The 27763-nt window shown below is 38.8% G+C and overlaps 1 protein-coding gene across 1 annotated transcript; it reads right to left on the reverse strand.

Moving 5' to 3' along the window:
- Positions 1 to 36: 36 nt before the first annotated feature.
- On the reverse strand, positions 37 to 27371 carry LOC122639243 (disease resistance protein RUN1-like). Its single transcript, XM_043832064.1, has 3 exons — positions 26875 to 27371; positions 24768 to 25899; positions 37 to 249 (listed from the first exon to the last, which is right to left on the reverse strand). The coding sequence occupies exons 1-3, from the start codon at positions 27366 to 27368 to the stop codon at positions 37 to 39; spliced, it is 1839 nt and encodes a 612-aa protein (XP_043687999.1). The 5' UTR covers positions 27369 to 27371.
- Between the last annotated feature and the right edge of the window lie 392 nt (positions 27372 to 27763).

Raw genomic sequence — 27763 nt, forward strand, 5'->3', positions numbered from 1 at the left:
ATACCTATCTAAGTTTATGAAACAACGTAACAAATCCTATCTAAGTTTTTTAAACCAAAAATCCCCCTCCTGCATCTGAAGAGAGTGTTGTTCATGAGATACATTTGAATTGATTTGGGTTCTTGACCCACCACCTAAGAGAACTCTTAAATTAGGCATTTTTGAAAATCCTTTAGTGGTCAACGGGCCGGACTCTTCCACATTGTATTGAGACAAGTTTAATCGAAGGCCTTCAACTGCATCAGTTCCCTAACAAAAGAGAAAAATTAATAAGAAAAGGAACAATATTAAGAGTGAGAACAATTTTCATATAATATATCAGCTCATAATCAACATTTTATGATAAGAGATTAATTTGTGTTACTAGTACTTACACTGAGATCTCTCAATACTTCAATGGCATCGCCAGTATCCCACAATCTACTACGTTGTCCAAGATTATTAGGAGACCCTCTGCGAACAATTTCTCTTCCCATGTCTTCAATTAGATTATGCATACGTATTATGTCATATTTATCAATTGTTACCAGAGACCTCTCTATGAGAAGTTCAATTCCAGCTTCAGCTTCTCCATCCAAACCATAACCATCTAGAACTGCAATTGCAAAATTTTTGTCTTCTCCAATTAAAAAGCATGATATATCAAGGAAAATGTTATGCTCGAATCTATCTAATGCATCATAGCTTATTACAAGTATTTTTAAAATATCAACGTTTGGCGTCATTCTTAATTTCTTTAATACACTTACCCACCCAACTTTACTTTTTTTGTATAGAAGAGAAACCAAAATCTCAAGAGCCAACGGAAGCCCCCCTACATAATGTACTACATCATCTGAGAGCTTCTCAAAGCCTTCTAATGGATGATTTTGTCGAAAAGCATAGGAACAGAAAAGTTGAAGGGATACATTTTGATTCATCGTCTCAACTTTATATTTATATTTTTCATCCACATCCAGCTTATTTAGCAAACCTTCATCTCTAGTTGTTAGGATGATTCGACTTCCTAGACAAAATGAATCAAGCCCTCCAACCAATTTATAGAATTGTTCCATTTTTTCAACATCATCAAGAACAATAAGAACTCTTTTACGAGGTAGAAGGTCATTGATAAGCATGATTCCTTGGTCTTCATTGCTTATGCTTATGGTTTTTCTCTTCAAGACATCATAGAGAAGCTGTGTTTGTAAGAGAGCTAAATCCTTCGATTGGCTTGAATCTGTTATGTTAGGCATATACTGTAAGACAAAGCAGATATACATAAATAGAGAAATACCTGTTATTGCACACCAGTTGCAGAGTGAAACGAACCAGAAAGAAAGAAGCACGGACAACCGAGTTGAGTCGTATCTGAAAGATACTTTCCTTAAGGATTTAGATGCCCCCTCTTCTGCAACGGGGTTGACCTTGCACCTTACCCTCCAAGATAAATACAACTCCTAAACGTATAGGTTGCAGAACCTAATACGAGTACCAGGGATATCAAACGGCTATACGACCCTCTTAATACTTAAACAAAAATACAGTATCTGTCTCTGGAACGGACTGTGGCAGGGACAATACGTCTCTGTTTTCTATATCAAAAACAGGCATGACATGGTGTATATATATAATACTGGAGTACCCTTTCATGAAGGGATACATCCGTATGAATACAGGTGATATACGTACAGGGGTGTACCCTTTCATGAAGGGATACATCCGTATGAATACAGGTGATATACGTACAGGGGTGTACCCTTTCATGAAGGGATACATCCGTATGAATACAGGTGATATACGTACAGGGGTGTACCCTTTCATGAGAGGTGTGGGAGGGGGTGTAACTATTCATATACGAATAGACAAGTGTGGTTCAACCGTATGGATGAACCAAATCGAGTTTTGAACAAAACATTAAAACTCCTATAAGGTTTTGTCCACACCCACACCCCGACCCCGACCTCGGCCTCGGCCACGGCCCGGCCCGGCCCGGCCCGGCTCGGCGCGCGCGCGATTCAAAAGCACCCCAAGGACCCCCCCCACACACTAGAGAGTAGGGTGTCTTCCTCTCCAAAAGGCTCACACCTTAAGGAAACAATCCTATATATATACCCCTCAAGTAACTCTCCCACAACCAATGTGGGACTATTCTTGAGCTCAATTCTAGCCTCTTGCACACAAGAGAGTACAACCAATTTCAAACAAAATAGAGGAGGGAAACAAAAAAGGAGGGAATGAAACAAAACACAATTTTGAAACTTTGACACACACTTGAAAAAGTGCTTTTTGAAACAAGTGCTTTGACCCAAAAGTGCTTCTATAAAATAATAATACAACAATTCCCCACAAGTTTCAAAATAGTGATACATATCGAGTGATAAGTATATTAGACATAGTAGGACACATCGTTGCGGGTGTCTTGAGGACTTGAACCTACACTAGGTCGATGAACTACGCCCACAGTACGGTGAAGTCGAGACTTCTTGAACCTTTCCTCATCGGTGTAGCCGACTAGTTCACTGACCACATCCTACTAGTCGACCGTTTGTGATATCCCTTTTATAAAGATGGACATTTTTAAGCGGCCTTGTCCCTATCCTGGTCTCATAGATGTTTAGAGAATTCGCCTATAAAATTCTCATCGGTAGACGGCCTCACCTCCTACATCTATTTAGGTCGAGTCCATAGTGTGCACCAGTTAACACACCCCCACTTTACATGAGATCCGACTAGATTAAGAGTCTATAAGACTCATCCTCCTTCCTTTGTGGTGGTACTACTTTTCCTATCTACCTAGAATGAGCAAAAAATGTAGTAGTACTAGACAGGTCATCCAGTGACTTCGTTTGTACCCTTTGAACCTAATTCAGGAATTTACCTCTTCACATAGGTTGGGTGTCCATCACATGACCTATGTCACAGGCCTTAAGCTCATTCCCTTAGATGAATCATGAATTATTTTTGTAGGCAACGGTTTTGTGAAAACATCGCTAAGTTGCTTTGATTTCACAAAATCAATAGCTATTGTTCCTTCATTAATATCTTTTAGTACAAAATTATGTCTTAGGCGGATGTGGCGCTTCTTTCCATTGTACATTTTATTCTTAGCTTTAGCTATTGCCGCTTGATTATCACAATGAAGTGATATCGAAGGCAATGGTTTTGCCACAATGGAATATACGCCATCAAAGTTACGAGCCACTGCTGCAGTTCCGCCTTTTCCAAAGCTATAAACTCAGCTTCCATGGTGGATCCTGTACCACAGGATTGCTTTACCGATTTCCACGAAATCGCTCCACCGCCTAGTGTGAAAACATATCCACTAGTTGCTAATGTTTCCTTGGTATACGAAATCCAATTAGCATCACAATAGCCCTCTAACAGGCTGGTCTTCCTTGTAGTGAAGGCCATAGGCTATCGTTCCCTTTAAATATCGCAATAATCTTGTCATAGCATGCCAATGCTCTATACTTGGATTATGAGTGTATTGACTCAATTTCCCAAGCTGCTAAAGCGATATACGTGCAGTGCGAGTTCATTAGATATGTTGAACCAATGATTTGTGAGTATTTCTTTTGGGAGACGAGTTCCCCAAATTCTTTTGTAAAAAACAATTAATGTCCAAAGGTGTTTTAACCGATGATAAATCATTATAACCATACTTCTTTAGTATGGTTTCAACATAATGGGATTGGGATAATATAATCTCTTTTTCTTTTTCTGATGATCTTAATTCCAAGAATTACATCAGCCTCCCCCATGTCCTTTGTTTCAAACTTAGACATTAAGAAACCTTTAGTTTGCTTTACAATGTCTAAACTCGTTCCCATTATCAACATGTCATCTACATAAAGTACGATGAACACACCTTTGCCTTTATTGAACTTACTATACAAGCACCTATCAGCATCATTTATGAGAAAACCATTCGACACAAGTACCGAATCAAGTTTTTCATGCCACTGTTTTGGAGCTTGTTTGAGTCCATAAAGTGATCTAACCAACTTACATACCTTGTGTTCTTGTCCAGGCACAACATAACCTTCAGGTTGCTTAATGTATATTTCTTCTACCAAGTCGCCATTTAGAAATGCTGTTTTCACGTCCATTTGGTGTATAACCAAATTATACATAGATCAACTGACCATCATTACTCGTATAGTAGTTATTCTTGCTCTTTGGAGCAAATGTGTCAAAGTAATCTATATTCTTCTTTTGTCTAAAGCCTTTTACTACTAACCGGGCTTTAAACTTATCTAGTGATCCATCTGGTTTCAATTTCTTTCGAAATATCCACTTAGTGTCCAACACTTTGGAACCTTTAGGTAAGTCAACTAATATCCATGTGTGATTGGCTAAAATGGAATCTAGTTCACTTTTGATGGCCTCTTTCCAAAACACGGCATCTAAAGATGTCACCGCTTCTTTATATGATAAAGGATCATTGTCTAAAAGATAGACAACCCAATCACCATCCGAAAAGGTAGCTTTCTTTTGCCTTTTACTCTTCCGTAATTGACTTGAATCACTAGATATAGGTTCAATATTCTTTGACACTTCTTGGCCAAAAGATGATACACTACTATCAACCTTCCTTTCTAATAGGTTAGACTTAAGAGGAAATACATTCTCAAAGAATTCTGCATCCCTTGACTCAATGATATCATTTTCGTCAAACACATCATCTATGGTTTTAATAACCATAAATCGATATCGATCTTGTGAGCTGCATATCCAACAAAAACACAATCACATGTCTTTGGTCCTAGTTTCCTTTTCTTTGGTTACTGGTATAGCCACTTTGGCTAGACAACCCCATACCCTTAAATGCTTTATGGTAGGTTTTCTTCCATACCATAATTCAAAGGGTAACAAACCGGTTTTCTTGTGCGGAACTCTATTTAAAATATAACATGCCGATAACATGGCATCCCCCCACATGTCCAGGGGTAACCCTGAGCTTATGAGCATTGAATTCATCATTTCCTTCAATGTTCGATTCTTCCTTTCTGCCACCCCATTAGACTCAGGTTGATAAGGGGCGGTGGTCTCATGAATAATACCATGGTCCTCACAAAACTGAGAAAGATTAGAGTATTCAGTACCTCTATCAGTTCTAAGCCTTTTCACTTTCCTCCCTAATTGATTTTCCACCTCTGCCTTATAGGATATAAAAGCATTACTTGCTTCATCCTTGGACTTAAGAAGGTAAACCATGGTAAATCTAGAGTGGTCATCTATGAATGTAACAACATATTTTTTACCTCCTCTAGATTCAAGTGACTTATAGTCACAAAGATCACTATGCACCAAATCAAGAAGGCCACTTTGTCGTTCCATTGACCTATGTGGTCTTTTAGTGAATTTTGCCTCCACACATGTAGGGCACTTTGTCAATGGTTGCTTAATATGATTGTCTATTAAGCCTTTCTTATGCATATAAGAAATATAAGATGCATTGCAGTGACCTAATCTACCATGCCATAAATCATAATAATCAATAAAGTAAGCAGAAGAAGCACTAGGCTTTTCTTTTATTATCTCCGAAACACTTAGTACAAATAAACCATCGCTAAGATACCCCTTGCCCACAAATACATCATTTTTCAGAACTACAAGTTTGTCAGACTCAAAAAGTAACTTCATTCCTGCCTTGTTGAGAAGCGGCCCTGAAATAAGATTACGTCTTATTTCCGGCACATGCAGCACATTGTCCAAAACAAGTGTCTTTCCTGAAGAGAGCTTCAAAGTAATTTTTCCTTTGCCGATAACCTTGGTTGACTGAGAGTTGCCCATATAGACCTTATCATCAAAAATAGAATAACTCAAAAAGAGTTTCGGTCCCCACAGATGTGCCTCGTAGCTTTGTGTCTATTATCGATCATTTGGTTTTCAACCAAAAATACTTGATTATCATCGTGCAAAGACTTCCTCTTGACAAGATTGACTTTTGCCTTATACGGCAAAACCTTCTTCTTGTTCTGCAGTCTTTCTTGAAGTGACCCGGCTTGCCGCACATGAAGCAATTTCCTTTCTTCCTCTTTGAGTTTGAATTTTTCTGAACAGGATTGCCTTTCCTCTTAAGATTTGGTTTCTTCTCTGTTTCCACCAGATGGGCATTGGATCGAATGTATCCAATGGGCTTTTCACCTTTGTCTTTAATGCGGTTCCGTTCCTCTATTTTGATGCGAACTACCACCTGATCAAAAGACCAGTCCTTCCTCTTGTGTTTCATTGTAGTTTTGAAATCCTTCCAAGAGTCAGGTAGTTTATCAATTAAAGAACTCGTGACAAACAGATCTGGTAAAATCATGTTCTCTTTAGCCAAATTCCCAACCATAACCTGGAATCTGTCTACTTGAGAAGAGATGGTTTCACCTTGATCATCGGAAGTTGAGAAAATTTGACACCACATACTTCTTTAAGCGACATCTTCGAGTATATTTGTTGACCAAAGCATTCCAAATCATGTAGGCATGATCAAAGGAATTGTAAACATTATACAATTCATTCGATAGAGCATTGAGAATCTGTTCTTGCATTGAAAATCGCCTTGATCCAAGCAAGCCTCTTCATATCGAGATCAATATCCTCACTATCCAGGAGGCTTGGGATCGATCAATGCAAACGCCACCCCTATTTGCGTTAATGCAAATAGCATCATCTGCTTCCACCGTTTAAAATTCTGCGGTGAGCTGTGCTATCTTATCAAACTACGAGACTATTCTCGGTTTCTCCATACTCGGTTGTATGGTAGCGGCGATATTTTGGGCGGCGCGCGATAGGTGGAAGGTCCCCGAGCGATAGTATCCACGGTATTATTCCGACCATAGTCTTACACGAGAAAATAAGCCAAATAAGATCTAAATCCTTAAGATTGTTATGTTAGGCATATCTTGTAAGACAAAGCAGATATACATAAATAGAGAAATACATTATTGCACACGATTGCGAGTGAAGCGAACCGAGAAAGAAAGAAGCACGGACAATCGAGTTGAGTCGTATCGAAAGATACTTTCCTTAAGGATTTAGATGCCCCCTCTTACGCAGCGGGGTTGACCTTGCACCTTACCCTCCAAGATAAATACAACTCCTAAGCGTATAGGTTGCGAGAACCTAATACGAGTACCGAGGGATATCAAACGGCTATACGACCCTCTTAATACTTAAACAAAAATACGATGTCTGTCTCTGGAGCGGTGTGGCGGGGACAATACGTCTCTGTTTTCTATATCAAAAGCAGGCATGACATGGTGTATATATATATCTTTGGAGTACCCTTTCATGAAGGGATACATCAGTATGAATCGGTACGAAGGTGATATCGTATGAACGGGGTGTACCCTTTCATGAAGGGATACATCCGTATGAATACAGGTGATATACGTGGGGTGTACCCTTTCATGAGAGGTGTGACCGTATGTATACCTCCACGTCTGAGGGAGGGGTGTAACTATTCATATACGAATAGACAAGTGTGGTTCAACCGTATGGATGAACCAAATCGAGTTTTAAACAAAACATTAAAACTCCTATAAGGTTTTGTCCACACCCACACCCACCCCGACCCGGCCTCGGCCCACGGCCACGGCCCGGCTCGGCTCCTCGGCCTTGTGTGCGATTCAAAAGCACCCCAAGGACCCCCCACACACTAGAGAGTAGGGTGTCTTCCTCTCCAAAAGGCTCACACCTTAAGGAAACAATCCTATATATATACCCCTCAAGTAACTCTCCCACAACCAATGTGGGACTATTCTTGAGCTCAATTCTAGCCTCTTGCACACAAGAGAGTACAACCAATTTCAAACAAAATAGAGGAGGGAAACAAAAAAAGGAGGGAATGAAACAAAACACAATTTTGAAACTTTGACACACACTTGAAAAAGTGCTTTTTTGAAACAAGTGCTTTGACCCAAAAGTGCTTCTATAAAATAATAATACAACAGAATTCTTTTTAACAACCAAAAAAAAAACCCCCCAACTTATTTTTTTTTTTATTTTTAAAAAAACCTTCCGTTAATTTTTTTTTCCTTATCCCCCCAACGACGATAAACACCCATTATGAAAAAAAACCCCCACCCCCCCCCAAAAAAAAAAAAACCCCCCACATTAAATATTAAATCAAATTTTTTTTTTTTTTATTTATTAAAATTTTTCTACTTTATATATTAAATTATTAATAAAATTTTTTTTTTTATTTTTTTTTTTTTCCCCCCTGACCATTTGATACAAAGAGGGATCTTTAGTTACAAAATCAAGAACAAGGCATCTGCCACCATAAAGACTGATTAGTTAAGGTTTTATTAATATTGGTAAAAAGTAAGGGATTTTAATTGGTTTTAACTCTACATAGTAATACCATGATGGTTACAGTAGATGGGGTGGAGGATTCAAAACGGTCAAAATCCCATGTTGTAGACATTGAACTCAACTAATATTGTTATCTATGTCTCAAATTCTTGGACTCATTTAGAAGAATGATCCACCCCGATATTTTTTGATGGTGATTCAAATAGAACTTTTTCTAAGACCTGTTCTGGTAGCGGAGGACTTGGGCCGACCGGAGGAGTATTTATGGTCTAGCCAAATAAGAAAGTACATATGTACTAAACACAAGAAGAAGTTAAAGGATTTGATTAATAAGATCCACTTACCCATTTGCAATCTTTTCTTGATCCCACCCTGACAAATCCGCAGCTTCTTTGAGAGCAGACCTCCACGTCTCCACCTTTTCCATCTCATTCTTGAAACGCTCTTCGTGTTCCTTAAAATGCCTTCTCATAAGTGTTACGCTGATGTCCGATGGATCCACCTTGAAGAAAACAGGTAGAAGCTTTTCTAATCGGCCATCTTTTTTTGCATTTGATGATCTTGACGAGCTCAGTAAGGAACCAGGTGGAAGAAGCATAATTCTGAGAAAAAACGATAATGGCAATCCTAGAACCTTGGATGGCTTCCATTAGTTCTGAAGAGATATTCTCTCCTCTGTTTAGCTCTTTGTCGTCTCTAAAAGTGCGAATCCCATCCCGGTCCAACCAATTAAAGAGGTAATCGATGAAATGGATGCGAGTATCCTGACCACAAAAGCTTAAGAAGACATCATACGTCCACCGACGGGAGCCGTGGGTTATCTCGGCAGCCATGGACAAAGGGTACGACGAATAGGTGAACAATGATTTTCTACTACCACGAGGGAGAGATATTAGAGCTTTGAACTCCATGTTTGGCGTAGAAATTGGTCAGATACGACCCATGTGAAAGTCTTAGGAGTTAGGAACCCATGTGAGTGAAAGAAAGGGGCCCTTCTTTTCTTTTTGTTGCTATTTTTATTTGATGCTTACTTGTACTCGATCTTCTCCTTAGAGCACGGTTTTAGCGCACGGGTATTGGTCAATTCGGAAATCGATACTGTATTGGTAAGGAGTTCATATAATATATTATATTAGATAAATTTGTTTCTGATTTTCTTTTAAAAATTGGTTTTTATTTAATCATTTTATTCCTTGTTTGTATTATGTCACCGTTACGATATCAGTCACTTGCGAAATCAGTACATGCCTATACCTCAACCATGCCCTAGAAGCTTTACTCAATACATTTTTCTTTCATAAAAAAGTAAAAAAGGTGAAAGTCTTGAAAATGGACAATACCGAATTACCAAATACCAGTATTTGAAAAAAAAATATAATATATGTATTTCATATATATAATAACTTATATATACAATATAACATATTATATATAATATATTTCATATTATATATAATAATTTTATTAATTTATACATAAAACATAACATATCAAATACTGAATACCAAATACCAGTACCGTACCAAATAAAAACCATATATCGAAACTATACTGAGTTGGTACGATATCGATAAGGGATATTTGACTTCTGTACCGTATTGAATTGACATCCTTAATTTTTATATGTTCCAAAATACCCTCTCAATACCTTTTCCCACCCTTTCCTATCCCACAGTGAATGGGATTATATCGAATATTGAATACCGAATACCGGTACCATACCAAATAAAAACCATATATCGAAACTATACTGAGTCGGTACGATATCGGTAAGGGATATTTGACTTCTATACCGTATTGAATTGACATCCTTAATTTTTATATATTCCAAAATACCCTCTCAATACCTTGTCCCACCCTTTCCTATCCCACAGTGAATGGGAATTTTTTTTTTTGGTTAAATTTAAAAACACGTTTTGTGAGATTAGAACTTCTAATCAACATAATGATAATAAACAATTATAATTGAAGAATGTTTGATAATTGAAATAAATACCTTATTCTCCCGGTAATCAATGATTAAACAACAAAGTAATCTCTGTTTCTTCGTAGAAACAGATATATCTGTGACTGTCACTCATAGAAAACAAAGGGACATATGTACATACCAATGTGAAAGGTTTTTTTGGTAGAATACCAATGTGAAAGTTTTTTTTTTTTTTTGATAGGTAGGGGGGTGGATGTAGGATGTGAACCAGGAGATTTGAACTCAAGACCTCCTGATAGCAATGGGCCTTTACGCACCACTAGCTACCAAGTGCACTACGCACTTGACCAATGTGAAAGTTATTATCAAAAAACGATACCCATGTGAAAGTCCTAGGAAGTAGGACCCCATGTGAGGCCTTCTTTCTTTTTGTTGTTATTTTTATTCGATGCTACTTGTACTCTTCTCCCTAGAGCACGGTTTTAGTGCACCGTATCAAAACGGATATTGGTCAAAATTGATACGATATTGATATGGGTTGATCGTAGCAGACAAATTTATCTAAGATTCTCTTTTAAAATTTGTTTTTTTGTCATCGATACAATATCAATATAACATCGGTTACTTGTAAAATCAATACGTACCGATACCTCAACCATGCCCGGCCTAGAGGCTTTACTCAATGGATTTTCCTTTCATAAAAAATGAAAAAAAATTGAAAATCTTGAAAATGGACAAGTTCGTATTAAGTCCAGCTCAGCTCCTCGTACGAGGAGCAAAGCATTCTCCCCTTATACGCTCCTTAAATGCCACGTGTCCATCAAAATAGGCAACTCTTTCTTTCGGTTTAATCCGTGATTGTTAATTTTTTATTTTTTAAATATAATAAGTGGACCCATCCTGAGACTCCATCTTTTATTTGGGAACATCTCCGGCGACACAGCCCTCTGCATCTCCCCATTGCCTCGTTTTACCTGCCACCATATCAATTAGGGTGTAAATGAAAAGTCGATATCCGTCCAAAAGCTGATTGGATGCAGATGCAGATATTGCACTATTCGAGCTGAATCCAATCCGTTTATATCCCTAATAGCAATACCTCCCCTCGTCGAATCCCCACAAAGGCACCGTTATGCCCCGCTATGTTCACTGTTGCAACTCCTCTGCTATACCCCTATCTTTACCGCTCTTTTGCTGCAATCACTGCTGCAACCCCTTGTTATACCTCTAGAAATCTCTGTTAAAACATGTTTTTTTTTTTCCTTTCTCTCGTTATCAATCCAAGCTACAGCTTTAAATTGATGTCCTACTTTCATTTCAATTGATTCTTCAATAAATAATGGCATGAGTTAGTAACAAATTTCAGTCACCATTCCCGATTTATTTTACTTCCACACCGGACCAAAAAAGAAAAATCTGATTGCGCTGTTTTAACAGAGATTCATGGCAACCTCAATTTTCTAATTTTTTTATTTAACCTCCTCAATTTTGTCATTTATTTTTAATGGTATTTAATTAATCGGTGATCGTCTTCTTCTTCATGCAGCCTCTCCCGAAAGTGATGGCATCACAAGTGCGATCGCAACGGAAGCATAAATAGGATCACAATATAGATGGAGAAGTCATTCAAAATAAAGAACAAAGCAGGGATCGATTATTACCTAAGCCTCACAAGTGCAAGACCTTCAATCGATGATAGCCTTTTCTCGATCGTTCCACGCACCACGCAAGCTTTGCGTTCCCACATGGTTAAGCTTTATATCTCCTCCACACCACCAAGAAACACACACCTTGATTTCTTCTAGGATCAAACACCAAGAGAAGAAGGGAAGGAGAAAACGGATTTTTGGAAGAGGGGAGAGAGCTCCACGTTTGGGTTCTTGTGTGTGTCTCTTGTGATTTTACAATTCCCTAAATATTATATATTTGTCTCACAAAATCCCCAAAAATATTAGCTCACATGGGTGTGATATATTGAGTTACTAATTGTGACTCAATTATTTACCCATCCAATCTTTCTCTAATAGGAAAGATATGCATTGCTAGAGGAATCAAATATTGGGTTAAATATTCAATATTCACCCACCAAGTTTTCTTTTCTAACAATCTCCTCTATCCTACTATAAGATCCAATCTTAAGAGAGGATCATGAAAAGGAAATCACGATCAACCGTTATAGCATAGATGAATGAAACTGAAAGGAAAGGGGTAGGATCGCAATGGGATGCCACTTAGCTTCTAAGAAATATAACATCGAAGATGCTAAGCAGATATAATAACCTACACCCAAGGTAAGCAGTTAAAACACGCATTAGTCCCCCACAAAACAATGTTGCATGGTTCAATATAAGGCATGTGTTCGAGATTGTCAATCCTCAATGAACCGATACACCGATCGAGAGATTCAATTACCTTGATTAGACCGAGAGAAAACATTTCAAGCAAAATGTTCAAGAAAATAGATAATGTTTTATATATATATATATATATATATATATATATATATATATATATATATATATATATATATATATAACTAAAAACATTTCAAAAACATTTTGAAGATGCTACCGGATCCGGATTTGGGTCCAATCCCATATAGAATACTCTCCTCAACATATTCCCAACGTATGGGCTGTGGGTTTTATGTTGGGCATCTCTTTCGAATACAGTCAGACATTGAGAATCCAGTGCATCGATATATAGTCAAAGAGAGACATCAACCGTTGGTACACCAAAACTCTCAACATATGAATGCGTCGATAAGGACCCCTCAGGTCAAGGGACCAATCGTGAACTACTTAAGAGAATCTCATTTTCTTTATAACTGACAGTACACCACATGTGAAATTCTCAAGTGATCCAGTCCAATATACACACCAAATGTACACTCACATTTGTGTCTTGGGAAAGATCCTCCCTAAACACACACAATGTGACCACCATGCCGGATGGGATGTCCAGTCCCATCCCCAGTGGTGAACAGTTTTAGGTATGAATACCTAAGGACTATAACTGAGCTCAACAACTGATCATTCTAATAAAAAACAAAGTTTATTAATTCAAACAGAATGAGTTTTGTACATCAGTGCCAGCCACCCATGGACTTCACCCCTATATTCCCAACATATTTTTCAAAAATACTAGGAGGCAATGCCTTAGTCATGGGTTCAGATAGGTTATCTACAGTGTCAACCTTAGCTATGGCTATGTCACCACGCTGAATAATCTCACGGATCAAGGGATATTTTCGCTCCACATGCTTGTTCCTCTGATGAGCTCTTGGTTTCTTCGCTTCTGCTATAGCTCCCATGTTGTCACATAACAGTTGTATGGGTCGCTCCACTAGCTCAGGGACCATCCCTAGGTCTGTCAAGAATTTCTTGAGCCAGACACCTTCCTTGGCTACTTCACTAGCTGCCAAGTACTTAGCTTCTATTGTGGAATCAGTTGTTGACTACTGTTTGACACTCCTCCAAATCACTGCACCCCGACCAATCACAAAAACCATCCTAGAGGTAGACTTTCTGTCATCCTTGTCAGTTTGAAAATCCAAATCTGTATATCCAACTACTGACAACTGATCTCAACCATATACGAGGAAGTAATGTTTAGTCCTCCTGAGGTACTTGAGGATCCCCTTGACAGCTATCCAGTGTTCCTGTCCTGGATTGGATTGATATCGACTCACAATCCCTACAGCATGACAAATATATGGCCTGGTACACAACATGACATACATCAGACTTCCTACTGCCGAAGCATAAGGAACTCTTTTTATAGCCTCAATTTTCTTAGGAATTTGAAGACATTGTGACTTGGATAAACTGATTCCATGTCTGAGAGGCACATTACCTCTCTTTGAATCCTGCATGTTGAACCTCTCAAGCACTTTGTCAATGTAGGTGGATTATGACAATCCCAGCATCCTCTTCTTGCGATCTCTCACAAGCTTAATTCCTAGGATGTAGCTGGCTTCACCAGATCTTTCATTGAGAATGTTTTGGATAACCACATCTTTACAGATGAAAGTAGCTCCATATCATTCCCAATGAGCAATATATCATCCACATATAGGACAAGGAAACAGACGGCACCCCCACAGATTTTCTTATACACACATGGCTCATCAATGTTTTGTTCAAACTCAAAATCCTTGATAGTTTGATCAAAATGGATGTTCCATGATCTGGAAGCTTGTTTCAGTCCATAAATGGACCTCAATAACCTGCATACCTTATTTTCCTCCCCTGGGGAGACGAGACCCTCTGGTTGATTCATATATATGACCTCATCAAGATAACCGTTAAGGAAAGCGGTTTGTACATCCATCTTCCAGATTTCATAGTCATGGTATGCAGCAATCGACAATAGAATCCAAATGGATTTAATCATCGCTACAGGTGGGAAGGTTTCATCATAGTCAACACCCTCTTTCTGAGTGTATCCCTTCGCCACCAGTCTTGCCTTGAAACGTTCCACCTTTCCATCCACACCTCTCTTCCTCTTGTAGATCCATTTATAGCCTATGGGTTTTGCCCCTTCTGATAGATCTTCAAGAGTCCAGACATGGTTAGAATCCATGGAATCTATTTCACTGCGCATAGCTTCCTGTCATTTCACCGAGTCAACGTCCTTAAGAGCCTTGGCATAAGTATAAGGATCTGTGTCTGAACAATCAGACACCATGTGAAATTCTTCCACCTTTTGATCCTCCTCAGTGAGAAGGTTCAAACGAGTTGGTGGTCTGATAGACCTCCCACTCCTCCTAGGATCTTGAGGCTGTTGCTCAACTGTGGGTACGTCAACTGGAACCTCTGTCGACGCAGAGGGTACTTGATCATCAGTTATTTCTTTAATGACCACTAGATCTGATCTTGGTGAGATCATGTCATCCTCAAGAAATGTCGCATACTTACTAACTATGACTTTCTGATTAACAGGGTCATAGAAGTAGTAGCCTATCGTAGTCTTAGGGTATCCCAAGAAATAGCATCTATCTGTTCGGGATTCCAACTTATCTGTCTGTTGTTTCCTTACATGCGCTATGCAACCCCACACCTTGAGATGTTGAAGACTTGGCTTACGCCGATACCACAACTCAAAAGGTGTTTTGGTCACAGACTTTGTTGGTACCCTGTTCAGAATATAGATGGCAGTTTCCAGTGCGAAACCCCAAAAACTCAATGGCAATTCCGAATAACTCAACATGGACCGAACCATGTCCAACAAGGTTCGGTTCCTCCTTTCTGAAACTCTGTTCTGTTGAGGTGTTCCTGGGGCAGTCAACTGGGTTAAGATCCTAGCTTCTTTCAAATTGCCCCTGAACTCATCTAATAAGTACTCTTCTCCTCGATCAGATCGAAGGCACTTGATGCAATTACCCAACTGTTTTTCAACCTCCGCTCTTAATTCCTTGAATTTATCAAAGGCTTTCGACTTGCGGTGTATCAAGTAAATATAACCATAACGAGAGTAGTCATCAGTGAAGGTCACGAAGTATTCGTAACCCTACCTCGCCTGAACGTTAATGGGTCCACATACATCTGAGTGTATCAATTCTAACACAGCTTCGGCTCTTCTTCCCTTGTTAGAGAAGGGTTTCTTGGTCATTTTTCCTTGTAGACACGACTCACAGGTTGGGTAAGGTTCTACCTTCAATGATTCCAAAGGCCCATCCTTCACCAACCTATTTATCCTTTCTACTCCAATATGACCTAACCTCAAGTGCCAAAGATATGTTGAATTATCTTGGGCTGATTTTCTTTTTAAAGAATTATTGGAAATCTCATTCACATCTAGTACCGGTTTTAAGAGATATAATCGGTTATCCAGTAGGCTAGAAGCAATAAAAGAATTATTCAACCGAATAGTTAATTTATTATCAAAAAGGAAAGTATAACCATCCTTAACAAGCCTACTAACAGAAACAATGTTCCTCCGAAACTGAGGAACATAAAAACAATCTCTCAAAATTAAAATACTACTACTGAAAAATAATGTAAAATCTCCAACGGTCTCAGCACTCGTACCCGTTTGCAACCGAACTTCATCCTTACTCAGTCTTCTTGTCAGCTTGAACCCCCAAATATGGGCAGTAGACCCCGAGTCCACCAACCATGTGTTAGTAGGTTCCTCTGAAAAATTAGACTCATAAAGGACCAAGGTTTCAGAAATACCTTCTTCCTGTTTCTCTTGCTTCTTTTTCTGAGCAGCCAGGAAAGCACGGCATTCCTTCTTCCAATGTTTGTCCTTCTTATAATAGAAACAAATCTCCTTGCTCTTGTTCTTCTGAATTCCCTTATTGCCAACCTTAGGGTTTTTGCCCTTGTCAACGTTCTTCTTCTTTTTCTTGCCCTTGAGCTTTGAGGAAGAAGACTTGTCCTCTGTAGTCAAGACCTCCACTTTTTGCTTCTTGGATGCAGCTTCCACTTCTTGCAACATGTTGCCCAGCTCAGGGAGTTCTACAAAAAATTTATTAATGTTGTAATTGATAATAAACGATCCATAGATCTCCTGAGGCATAGAGTAGAAGATGACATCCGTCTTATAATTCAACTTGAAGGATGTCCCAAGGTTCTCCAGATCTAGGAATAAGTTCCTCATTTTCATGACATGGTCAATAATCGGAGTACCTTGAGCCATCTTCATGCCATGGAGGAGTGTCACCAGTTGATGATGGGCATGTCGTTCTTCTCTTCCATACATCTCCTTTAACTCCTCCATCATGTCCTTAGTTAAGTACAGATCCTTGACCGAATCAGCGATGGTCTTCTCCAGAGAACTCAACACGAGGAGTTTTACCTTAGAGTTTTTCTGTCGAAACAACTCATAGGAAGGCTTAGAATCAGGGTTCTCCTCATTAGGGAATTCAAGATCATCTGCATCTAGGACAGACATTAGACCTTCTACAGACAAGAGTAACTTGATGTTCCTCCTCCAGTCAACATAATTAGGGTCGGTCAAAACATGGTCTTTGATAAGGGCGGCATAGTTCATTTGGGTTGACATTTTTAAAATCTACATGATGTACAAAAATTACTAATTAGTATGATCTGCAATCATTGAAAAAACTGGGGTAATAACAATTAATGGTCAATCACACCCCAAGCTTCCCTCTAGCTTGTAGGGCATGAATTGAAAACGACCAACCCTCATGCTCCTGAATTAGCCTACCGGAGTTCATCATTCGCATCTTGGTTGGGTGGACTATTCTGTCCGTCACTTAGACTTCCAATGTATTTGGCCACCTGAGTGTCATGCCCATTCCTATCGGCTGACACACACTTAAGTCAAGTGTTTACCCTTAATTTCGAAGGAGCTATGGTGTTTGTGGGTTAATGCCTATTATCATAGTGCACATACCACTGACCACATTCTCTATCTATCAGATGTGAGATGAATGCAGACAATTTCACCAATTCACTCAAATATTATCCTATCGGCATCTACAAGGGTGGATCAATGAAATTTCTACATTCACCAACTAAGGGAGGCCATGAGAATCCCACCAACCAGGGTTTCCCACATCACACTTGTATTAAAAATGAGGGAAAAACAGGAATGCATATAAACCACAAACATACATCCAATGTATAAACAAAATAGCACATCCATCCAAGGAAAACTATAAACATATACACACCAATGGTTATGAGATAGCATCTTTAATCAATGTGAGTTCATAAGCATGACAAATTCACTTTGATTGAAAGATGGATGAGAGCAATCATAGCCTCATATGTTACTCCCACACATGGCAATTAAAGTATGATAATGCATATGCAACTAACTATTACAGGAAAATTTCAAAACTGTAATAAATTTGGACACTCCAAGTGAGCAAGTCCAACCTCAATCTTCTCTCCAACGAATCGGCAAGATCCACGATCCACGATCCATGATCCACGGACCAAGATCCTCGATGGTCTCTAAGTGGTTACAATGAATAATTTTCAAACTAATTCAAAAATTATTACAACCTATTTCAAATAAAATTACATAATAGGAAACCAGTCCAACAAAATTGGACTGCCTAGAGGATAAAAAAAAAAATTACATATAAATCACATCTATGCCAAGCCTAGCACACATATACATCTAATGCATGTAATTTTTAAATCCCATAACCATGGTCATCATTACATATATGATGCTCAAAAATAATATTTCAATATTAATGTGAAAATTGCCCAAAAACACATAAAACATCATTCCATGATAATCCAAGTCATTATGATCATGTGCATCCAATGCATCCATCATGCAACCATTACCATGATAACTTATGTCATAATAGTTATGTGTATTACATGACCATTACCATGACAATCCAATGTCACTATGATTATGTACATCACATAGTCATTTCCATGACAACTTATGCCATAATGGTCATGACACATGTTCCCACAAAACCATCACATACAGGCTTAAAATAAAATTAACAAGCATAAAATTATAATAAGCCATTATGCCAATTGGGAAAGGTGGGTAAAGGGAAGAATCTCTCCACCCAACTTCTCCAATGCAATTCCCTTTCTTAAAGCAAAACAGATTTTTTTTTTTTATTATTAAAAACTGCCACACAAAGTATAGCAAAATAAAAGGAAAAATCAAGAAAATCAGTGCACAAACATAAGGCAACACCACATGCAGCAAGGCTGCCCACGCACGCATGCAACTGGCAGCCCTGCGCCCATGCCGTAGGCGGCCAGGTGCACACAGGCAAAGGGGTATGGGCACGGCAAGGGGTGGGGTGCATGTGGCTAGGGGCGCACGCAGGCAGCAAGCCTGCGGCCCCTATGTGCGCATGCATCTCACTCCAAAATTTTTTTTTTTTTTTAATAAACAAAGTGGAATAAAATTTTTATGAACATCACATAATAATGAACAAATAAAATTGAAAACAACCCCATCGATAAAGAGGCTCTGATACCACCGATGGCATCGCAAGTGCGATAGCAACGGAAGCAAAATAAGATCACAATATCGATGAATAAAGAACGAAGCAGGGATCGATTATTACCTAAGCCTCATAAGTGCAAGACCTCCAATCGATGATAGTCTTTTCTCATCGCTCCACGCACCACGCAAGCTTTGCGTTCCCACATGGTCAAGCTTTATATCTCCTCCATACCACCAAGGAACACACACCTTGATTTCTTCTAGGATCAAACACCAAGAGAAGAAGGGAAAGAGAAAATGGATTTTTGGAGGAGGGGAGAGAGCTCCACGTTTGGGTTCTTGTGTGTGTCTCTTATGATTTTGCAATTCCCCAAATATTATATATTTGTCTCACAAAATCCCCAAAAATATTAACTCACATGGGTGTGATATATTGAGTTACTAATTGTGACTCAATTATCTACCCATCCAATCTTTCTCTAATAGGAAAGATATGCATTGTTAGAGGAATCAAATATTGGGTTGAATATTCAATATTCACCCACCAAGTTTCTTTTTCTAACAGGAAGCCCCCACCTTCTCCTTCAGTTCTGAACAACTAACAATCATGTAAGTCAACCAAACTTGCAAACAACTACTAGCTCACTTGGTTGGAGGCATTGCAAGTTGAGTGCATGCCCCCAGGAGGTCAAGGGATCGACTCTCTTGGATTGCATATTGTGCCAAAAAGGCACCCTTCTCTCCCCTCCCTCCCCCCCTTAGTTGTAGATTGTGGGCTTGTCTTAGCCTTCCCTCTTAGCTTGTAGTTGGCATGTGGGCCCTTGAGTAAAATAGACCCCCAAAAAAAAAAAAAAAAACCAAACCCTCTGCGCCCACTCAACCCACACTCTTGAGGGAAAAAGTAAAACATGACATTAAATAAGGTGGAATAGATGCAAGGACAGATTGAATTGAAACCCTTCTCCCTCTAAATTGGATAATGCTTCTTGAGTAGATTTCAGTTGATTGAGAATGCACTACATATAAGAACGGAGAACCTTAACGAGTCTATTGAAGAACTGAAAAAAAATAACCCACGTTTTCATTCAGGGACACTATTTGAGTTTGAATAATCAAATTTTGTTAGGAACAAGATGTTTGTTTGGTCTCATGGAGAATACTTATTTTGATACTATGACACAGAGACAGACCTAAAATAACCCTAGGAGAAATGGTGAGGAAAGATAAGCATAATTTAACCCTTGTATCAAGTATGACCTCAAAGAGAGTTGATTGGAGGGCAAAGATCCATGTAGCTTACCCCATTTAGTTGAGGAAAAGATTGAATTGTTGTTGTATAACATCATCAACAGTAATATGTTTAATTATGCTCAACCCCAATAGAGAGCAAAACAATCACATTTCCCATTGAGAGGAATTAATTGGCGAGAGGCAAAAGGTAGACTTCCCAATGTTGAATCGAAATATAATCTTTTGGGGAATGTTTTCATACACGGCTGTGTAAGCCGTGTATGTGAGAGGCTGGGAGTTTCAAGGCATTAATTAATGGGTGGAGGTTTATGACTTTTCCAACTCTTTGTGAGAGAGGACACGATCGTGCATGCTTACACAGCCGTGTATGAAAACTTCCCCCTAATCTTTTTGCAATTTCATTTTAATATTTTATTGCACAGGTTGGATTTCTTTAGCGTGTGTATCCCATCCAAAAAGACAAAAACAATGCGTACGTCCGCTATGGGATTAAGGGCAGGCCTTAGTGCAACGGTAAAGGTTGCTTCATTGTGATCAAGTGGTCAAGGGTTTAAGTATAGAAACAGCCTCTCTATGATAGCAAGGGTAAGGCTAAGTACACCATGACCCTTCCCAAACCCCTTAGTAACGGTAGCCTCTTGCATTGGGTACGCCCTTTTTATACTAAGGATCAATGCAATCACAAAGTGGGGGACACATGTAGGGCCTACACCCGAATATAGTAGTGGGCCAGCCTCGTCGTTTAATGGTTGGTATTATCCTGCATTATCATGGGATGCTCCTTATTAAAGGTACATCTAAGGATAACACTTTCTCTATAAATATCTGGAATAGTAAATGTGGGGCAACCTAAGAATTACGTATCAAAGGGTAAAGGTGATCCACCATCCAGTCTTTTGGATAATTTCTTTTTGAGGGAATTCTTAATATAAATTTCTATAATCTCTAAATAATTCTAAATTTTCATTTCAGAATAATTAACAAGCTTAACCGACCATGGTGGCTCAAGAGTATTTATTTCGATTCAAGGTTTTAAGTCTCGAATTAGAAACCATAGGAGCTGATTCCGGTTAAACTCGAATCTACACATACTGAGACTAGCAGAGTCTGGCTGAGACACCTTATTACGGTTTACAGTACTAAGCCACAAAGATTAATTTTCATTATCTACTTAATAGTCTTTTTAGAGACGATTAGATTTTAGGGGTAATATAAAGATGGAGCAAAAAAAAAGTGGCAAAAAACTTCATAACCAAAAACTAATAGAAGATTATTTACAAGTGTTCCAAGAAGAGCAACTCTGCATAGAGTTATAACCGGAGCAATCTCTTGTCCAATGGTAGCATTAGAGATTTTTGAGTTCGGTTCCTCTGCACGTATCAATAGGTGAATGTACATGTGAGAGTCAACCATTTGTCTTATTTTTGTCATTTACAAAGGGAGGAGGGGTATTTATGAAAATAAAATTAAAATGTGATTGACTCTCATATGTACGTTCACCTGTTGGTACGTGCAGATGATCTATTCTCGAGATTTTTTTCCCCCTTTTCTGAAAATCAATGCTCCACCATTAATTAAGTTACTTAACCTTCATTCACAAATATCCAGAAAAATAAAGTGCAATATATCAGAAAGCAAATCAGTCAATAGAAACCAATTACATGATTTGGGAAGACATTTAAGACGGAAGTGGATGATCACCTGATCGATCCAGCAAATATCTTCCAAGGGACGGAAAAGGAATCCAAAATATTAAATGTTTAGTGATGCTTGGGAATTTTCCTCCTCCGATAAACTCTCATGCTGTGTGACGGATGGAAGAAATGGACCCCAATTTTGTTCACAAGGCATCCCTTGGCTGAAATTTTGATAGTATCCCCATATTCAGCAATAGATTTCCAAACACAGTTCGGTATCTTGATCGCCCAAGTAGTCATTTCTTCTTGGTAAAGTACTCCTATTTTGTGCCTCCATGTATCATTCTTTGATTCATTAAAAACTACTACTTCTATTCCATATCCTCCGGCGGCCGAAAAAGCGATGCATATAATCAACCCTTGTTGCTGCATCTCCATGTTATGAAGTTGAGAAGTAACCCGACAAGATAATGAATCTGACAAATCTGATGATGACTCACTTTTAAAGCGAAACCACTCTGGAATGTCATTCCCAGAAAGAAGAATGTCATAGATGTTACCATCATCTCCAAAGTTTTTGTAAAATATATCCTGTCCATGGAACGAATGAAATCATGTTATTTATAGAAATAACAAATTTTTTTTAAAAAAAAACCAAAAAACACGATCAGAATCTGAAACAGTCTTGATTGGAATCTGTAAAGATTCTATTGAAATCAACCAGATTCTGCTCTAACCTTCCCTAGTATTGGGATGACAATTAGCTGTGTTAGATATTTTTCCAACGGCGATGTGTGGACTTGATTAATATTTATCGGGTCGATCATTGATGGGAATCAAGAAATACAACGGTTGACGTCGCTTGCTACTTATTTTATTGAGATGGACCGGACAGGCCTGACCCATTGTGGAGTGGGTTAGGGTTGAGGAGTATTATAAATATTAATGATGAAGGGTCCTGACAATCACTATTCTGTTTTCTTTTTTCTCTTTTCTCCACAAGAAAGAGAGGTGGACGAGAGTCTAAGAAACTGTAGAAGATTCCCCATCACGGTTGTCCAAGTTTCTACGTGGACTCGCATTGTTTTTCGTGTTCTTCATCAACACACAAAGGGGTATTCTAATTTATTCTTCATCAGCACACGTGTTGAAAAATACACACCTCCCTCAAGTTTATTTATTTGTTTCACTGTATTCTAGTTATTCATACAGAGACCTGGGATTGAGGTTTTGATGAAACCCATGGTAATTCTAACAAGCCGCTCTGGCTAGGCTGAAATCAAGACTGACTTAGGCCAATTCAGATCCAATTTAGCCAATTCAATTCCCATTCTTGAGACCTTGAGATGTGGGGACTAGGGAAAGGGGGGGGGGGGAGAGTGTGAGTGAGTGAGTGAGTGGACGTACCTGGAAGATTGTCTCCCTTGAAGAACTTTTCAAATTGGTGCGCTGAAATAAGTTTATAGTTGTTGCAGACTTCAAAGCTTCTGAGCCCTCAATTTCATTTATCTTTTCACACCCTTGAAGATTTAGCAGCGTTAGGTGCTTCAAATTTGATAGATTTGATAACCTTTTCAACTCGCTGCAATTCCGTACCTGAAGAGAACGCAAACTTGATGGAAGCATTGGGAGCGATTCAAGACTCCTGCAGTTCCACATGACCAGTTCTTCAAGTTCTGACAGCAGGCCAATACCAGATGGAAGGCTCCTAAAGTTGTTGGAGGATAGATCCAATGACTTCAAAGAGTTTAACATCCAAAAATCATCAGGTATATCATCATCTGTCAATTTGCAGCCTGCCAAATATAAGTATTTTAAGGAGAACAAACCATGTAGTTCTCTTATGGCCGGTCTATTAAAATTAACCCCAAACCGCATATCCACATTAAGCATGGTTAAAATATTCAATTCCCCGATTTCCTCTGGAAATTTTTCAAATTTTGGGCAATAACAAACATCAAGTATTTCAAGCGATGCCAATTTACTAATACCGCTTGGAAGATTTTTGAGACTGTTGCAATAGTATAGATCCAATTTTACAAGTTTCTTCAGACAGTGAATAGTTTCATGGACTTCAACCAGACTCTCACAACAACGAAGAATCAGTTTCTCAAGATTCAGGAGCCCTGAGAAGTCTGGCGTATGGGTTAGGTAGGAAGAATAACCAAGATCAAGTTCCTTCAATTTTGTGAGATACTGAAAGAAAGGGGAATAAAAATTAGTTTCCACAAAATACATATAATAAAACTCAAACAAATATAGGAAAACTCGAAAAAGTTGTGGCGTACCTTGGTTCCCTGCCAAACTTCTCTGAGTCTGCTAACTTGCATCTCAAGAATAACAAGGTTCCCCAGATAAAAATTATTTGGTATATAATCGAACGGAAAATTTCCCCATCTAACCCAAACTAATTTTTTGAATAAAAAAACCCGCTCCTGAAGAGAGTGTTCCCATTGGATAGTGTTGCTTAATCTTAAATCAATAACTTGGAATGTTGTTGGATTAACATCAAGTAATCTTAGATTCGGCATTAGATAAAACCCTTCAGTGGTCAACAAGCCAAACTCTTCCACGCTGTTAAGAGACAAGTCTAATCGAAGGCCTTCAACTGCACCAGTTCCCTGATAAAAGGAAAAAAAAAAATTAGCAAAGAAATGGAACAACATTAAGAGTGACAACAATTTTCATATTTATTTATTAATAATCATATCATATATTGTGATAAGAGATTAATTTGTGTTACTAGTACTTACAGTGAGGTTTCTCATTACATCAATGGCTTCATCGCTGTTCCACACTCTACTACGTTCTCCAGGCTTCCTAGGAGATTCTTTGCGAACAATTTCTCTTCCCATTTCTCGAATCAAATCATGCATGTGTAGTCTGTTATTTTCATCAACTGTTACCAGAGACCTCTCTCTAAGAAGTTTAATTCCAGCTAACCCACGTTTAATTCCAGCTTCTCCATCTAGAACACAAGCATCTAGAATCCTAAAAATAAAATTTTTGTCCCTGCCAACGAAAAAGCATGATAAATCAAGGAATATGGCTTTGTTGTCGGCATCTAATGCATCAAAACTTATTTGAAGTATTTTTTGAATCTTGCCATTGGGTATCTTTTTTAATTTCATCAATTCATTTTTCCACTCAACTTTTCTTCTTTTGCATAGATGACAACCCAAAACCTCAAGAGCTAATGGAAAACCTCCTGCATAATGTACTACTTTATTTGAGAGCTTCTCAAAGCCTTTTAATGGATGGTTTTGTCCATTAAAGGCATGGCAACTGAAAAGTTGAAGGGATTCTTTTCGATCCATTGTATTGACTCTATATTTATATTTTTCATCCACATTCAACTTTTGAAGAAAGTGTTTATCTCTAGTTGTTATGATGATTCGACTTCCTGAATCAAACGAATCACACTTTCCAACCAATTTATAGAATTGTTCCATTTCCTTCATGTCGTCAAGAACAATAAGAACTCTTTTACGGCAAAAACGGGCTCTGATAATACTGATTCCTTGGTCCTCATCCTCTATGTCTATGTCTTTCCTCTTCAAGACATTAGAGAGAAGTTGCTTTTGTAAACGCACTAAACCCTCATATTGTCTTGAAACCTCTGTAACATTCTTAAGAAAGCTGCAACCATCAAAATTTTCAAACATAGCGTTAAAAACGGCCTTCGCTATAGTTGTCTTACCTATTCCACCTGGGCCATATATCCCTATGATGCGAACAACATCCAATCTGCCATCATTTAGCAAACCATGTAAGCGATCAATGTGGGAATCTAACCCAATTGGATGTTCCGCAACATGCAAGCGTGTCCTGTTCACTATTCTCAACACTTGTTCAACAATTTTCTTTGTAAGCTCAGCCTCATGCCTGACAATTTTGATACAAACAAAGAAATTAAAAAAAAAAAAAAAGTACAATAAAACTTTAGTTACAAAACCAAGAAGGCTACCACTATAATGAATTCTTACTAAAGAATACTAATATGTTAGAAAATGAGAGATGTTGGGTCAATATTGGATTCCTTTAGCAATAGCGGTGGGAAAGATTGGATGGGTTGGTGATTGAGTCCTAATAGGAAACTCAATATCCCTTGCCCATATGTACTACCAATTTGGGAGTGAGAGGGCAAATCACATATATTCATAATTAAGATTGCCAAAATTCATAGACAGCACGGATTTGGGTCCTCTGTAGTGCGACATGGTGTGTAGCGCACCATCCGACGGTCATGCATGCTCCGTATGCAGCCCAACACACAGGTGGGGTGTCTGGCTGCTTGCCCGTGCGCTGCAGGCCGTCGGATGTGCACTACATGGCATGTCGCGCTACAGATCGAGGAGCCCCATCCTAGATAACTCTCACATCCTTGGAAAACTGTGAGCACCTCCCCTCCTAGAAATCGTCCTCTCTTCCTTCCCCTCTCTTAGTATTTGATCTTGGAGATTGCTTGGGTTTTGAGAACCCTAGTGCGTGTAGGAGTTGGCTTGATCGAGTGAGAACATAAAATTGTGCATGGTGCGTGGAAAGACTACGAAAGGACTACTTTCAGGTGGAGATTTTGCATTTGTGAAACTTTAGGTAACAAATTGAAACCTCTATTATTCTAGATAATTAAATAACATTCTCCATTGAAAGAATTTTTATTTAACACTACAGACCGTGATGCTTACTGTGGATGGGAGTTTTCATCTACACTGAGGGCTGACTCGGCGTATCCAAAACAGTACAAATCCCATGGTATAAGATAGAACTCATCAACTAATATAGTAATATTCTAGCCAAATAATTAAGAAAGTACTAAACAGAAGAAGTGAAAGGATTTGAGTAATAAGATCCACTTACCCATTTGCAATCTTTTCTTGATCCCACCCAGACAAATTCGCAGCTTCAGTAAGAGCAGCCCTCCATGTCTCCACCTTCCCCATTTCATCCTTGAAACGCTCTTCGTGTTTCGTAAATGCATCTGCATAACGTTTACTCTGCTTCCTCACATCCGATGGATCCAACTTGTAGAAAACAGGCAGAATCTTTTCCATTCTGCCATCTTTATTGCACTGGATGATCCTCACCAGCTCATCAAGGCACCAGGTGGAAGAAGCATAATTCTCAGAGAAGACGATAATTGCAATCCTAGAAACCTCGATGGCTGCCATCAGTTCTGATTTGATATCCTCTCCTCTGTTTAGCTCTTCGTCGTCTCTAAAGGTGTGAATCCCATCCCGTACCAACTCTTGAAAGAGGTGATCGGTGAAGTTCAGGCGTGTGTCCTGACCGCAAAAACTCAGAAAGACATCATACATCCACCGACGGGAGCCGTAGGTTATCTCGGCAGCCATGGACAAAGTGTATGATCAGATGAACGATGATTTTCTACTCTACAACGAGAGAGAGAGAGAGAGAGAGAGAGAGAAGTGTATAATCAGATGACCGATGATTTTCTACTCTACAACGAGAGAGAGAGAGAGAGAGAAAAGTGTATAATCAGATGACCGATGATTTTCTACTCTACAACGAGAGAGAGAGAGAGAGAGAGAGCAAATCCAAACAATAACACACGGAAGGGGGAGCCTGCCCAGGATGCTTTATATAGAATGAGGAGCAGATAGACAATTTCGGAGTAAGTTCCAATCCCAACAGTTTCTGAAAAACCTTATCATTCAATCATGTGAAAACGCGTATTGGTAGTCAGGTCCTGTGCCTCTCTTGAATATGAATCCCACTTTCCCACCCA

This window comes from Telopea speciosissima, chromosome 9 (assembly GCF_018873765.1).
Source record: "Telopea speciosissima isolate NSW1024214 ecotype Mountain lineage chromosome 9, Tspe_v1, whole genome shotgun sequence".
Taxonomy (NCBI): domain Eukaryota; kingdom Viridiplantae; phylum Streptophyta; class Magnoliopsida; order Proteales; family Proteaceae; genus Telopea; species Telopea speciosissima.

What these genes read in the sequence shown, in the direction of transcription:
- LOC122639243 (XM_043832064.1), bottom strand. Translation starts at nt 27,368, where the DNA reads ATGGCTGCCGAGATAACCTACGGCTCCCGTCGGTGGATGTATGATGTC. An exon ending in CAAGAAAAGATTGCAAATGG is followed by an intron (nt 25,900 to 26,874) that starts GTAAGTGGATCT and finishes CAAAATTGTCAG; the next exon opens with GCATGAGGCTGAGCTTACAA. An exon ending in ATGTAATGAGAAACCTCACT is followed by an intron (nt 250 to 24,767) that starts GTAAGTACTAGT and finishes CTCTTTTGTTAG; the next exon opens with GGAACTGATGCAGTTGAAGG.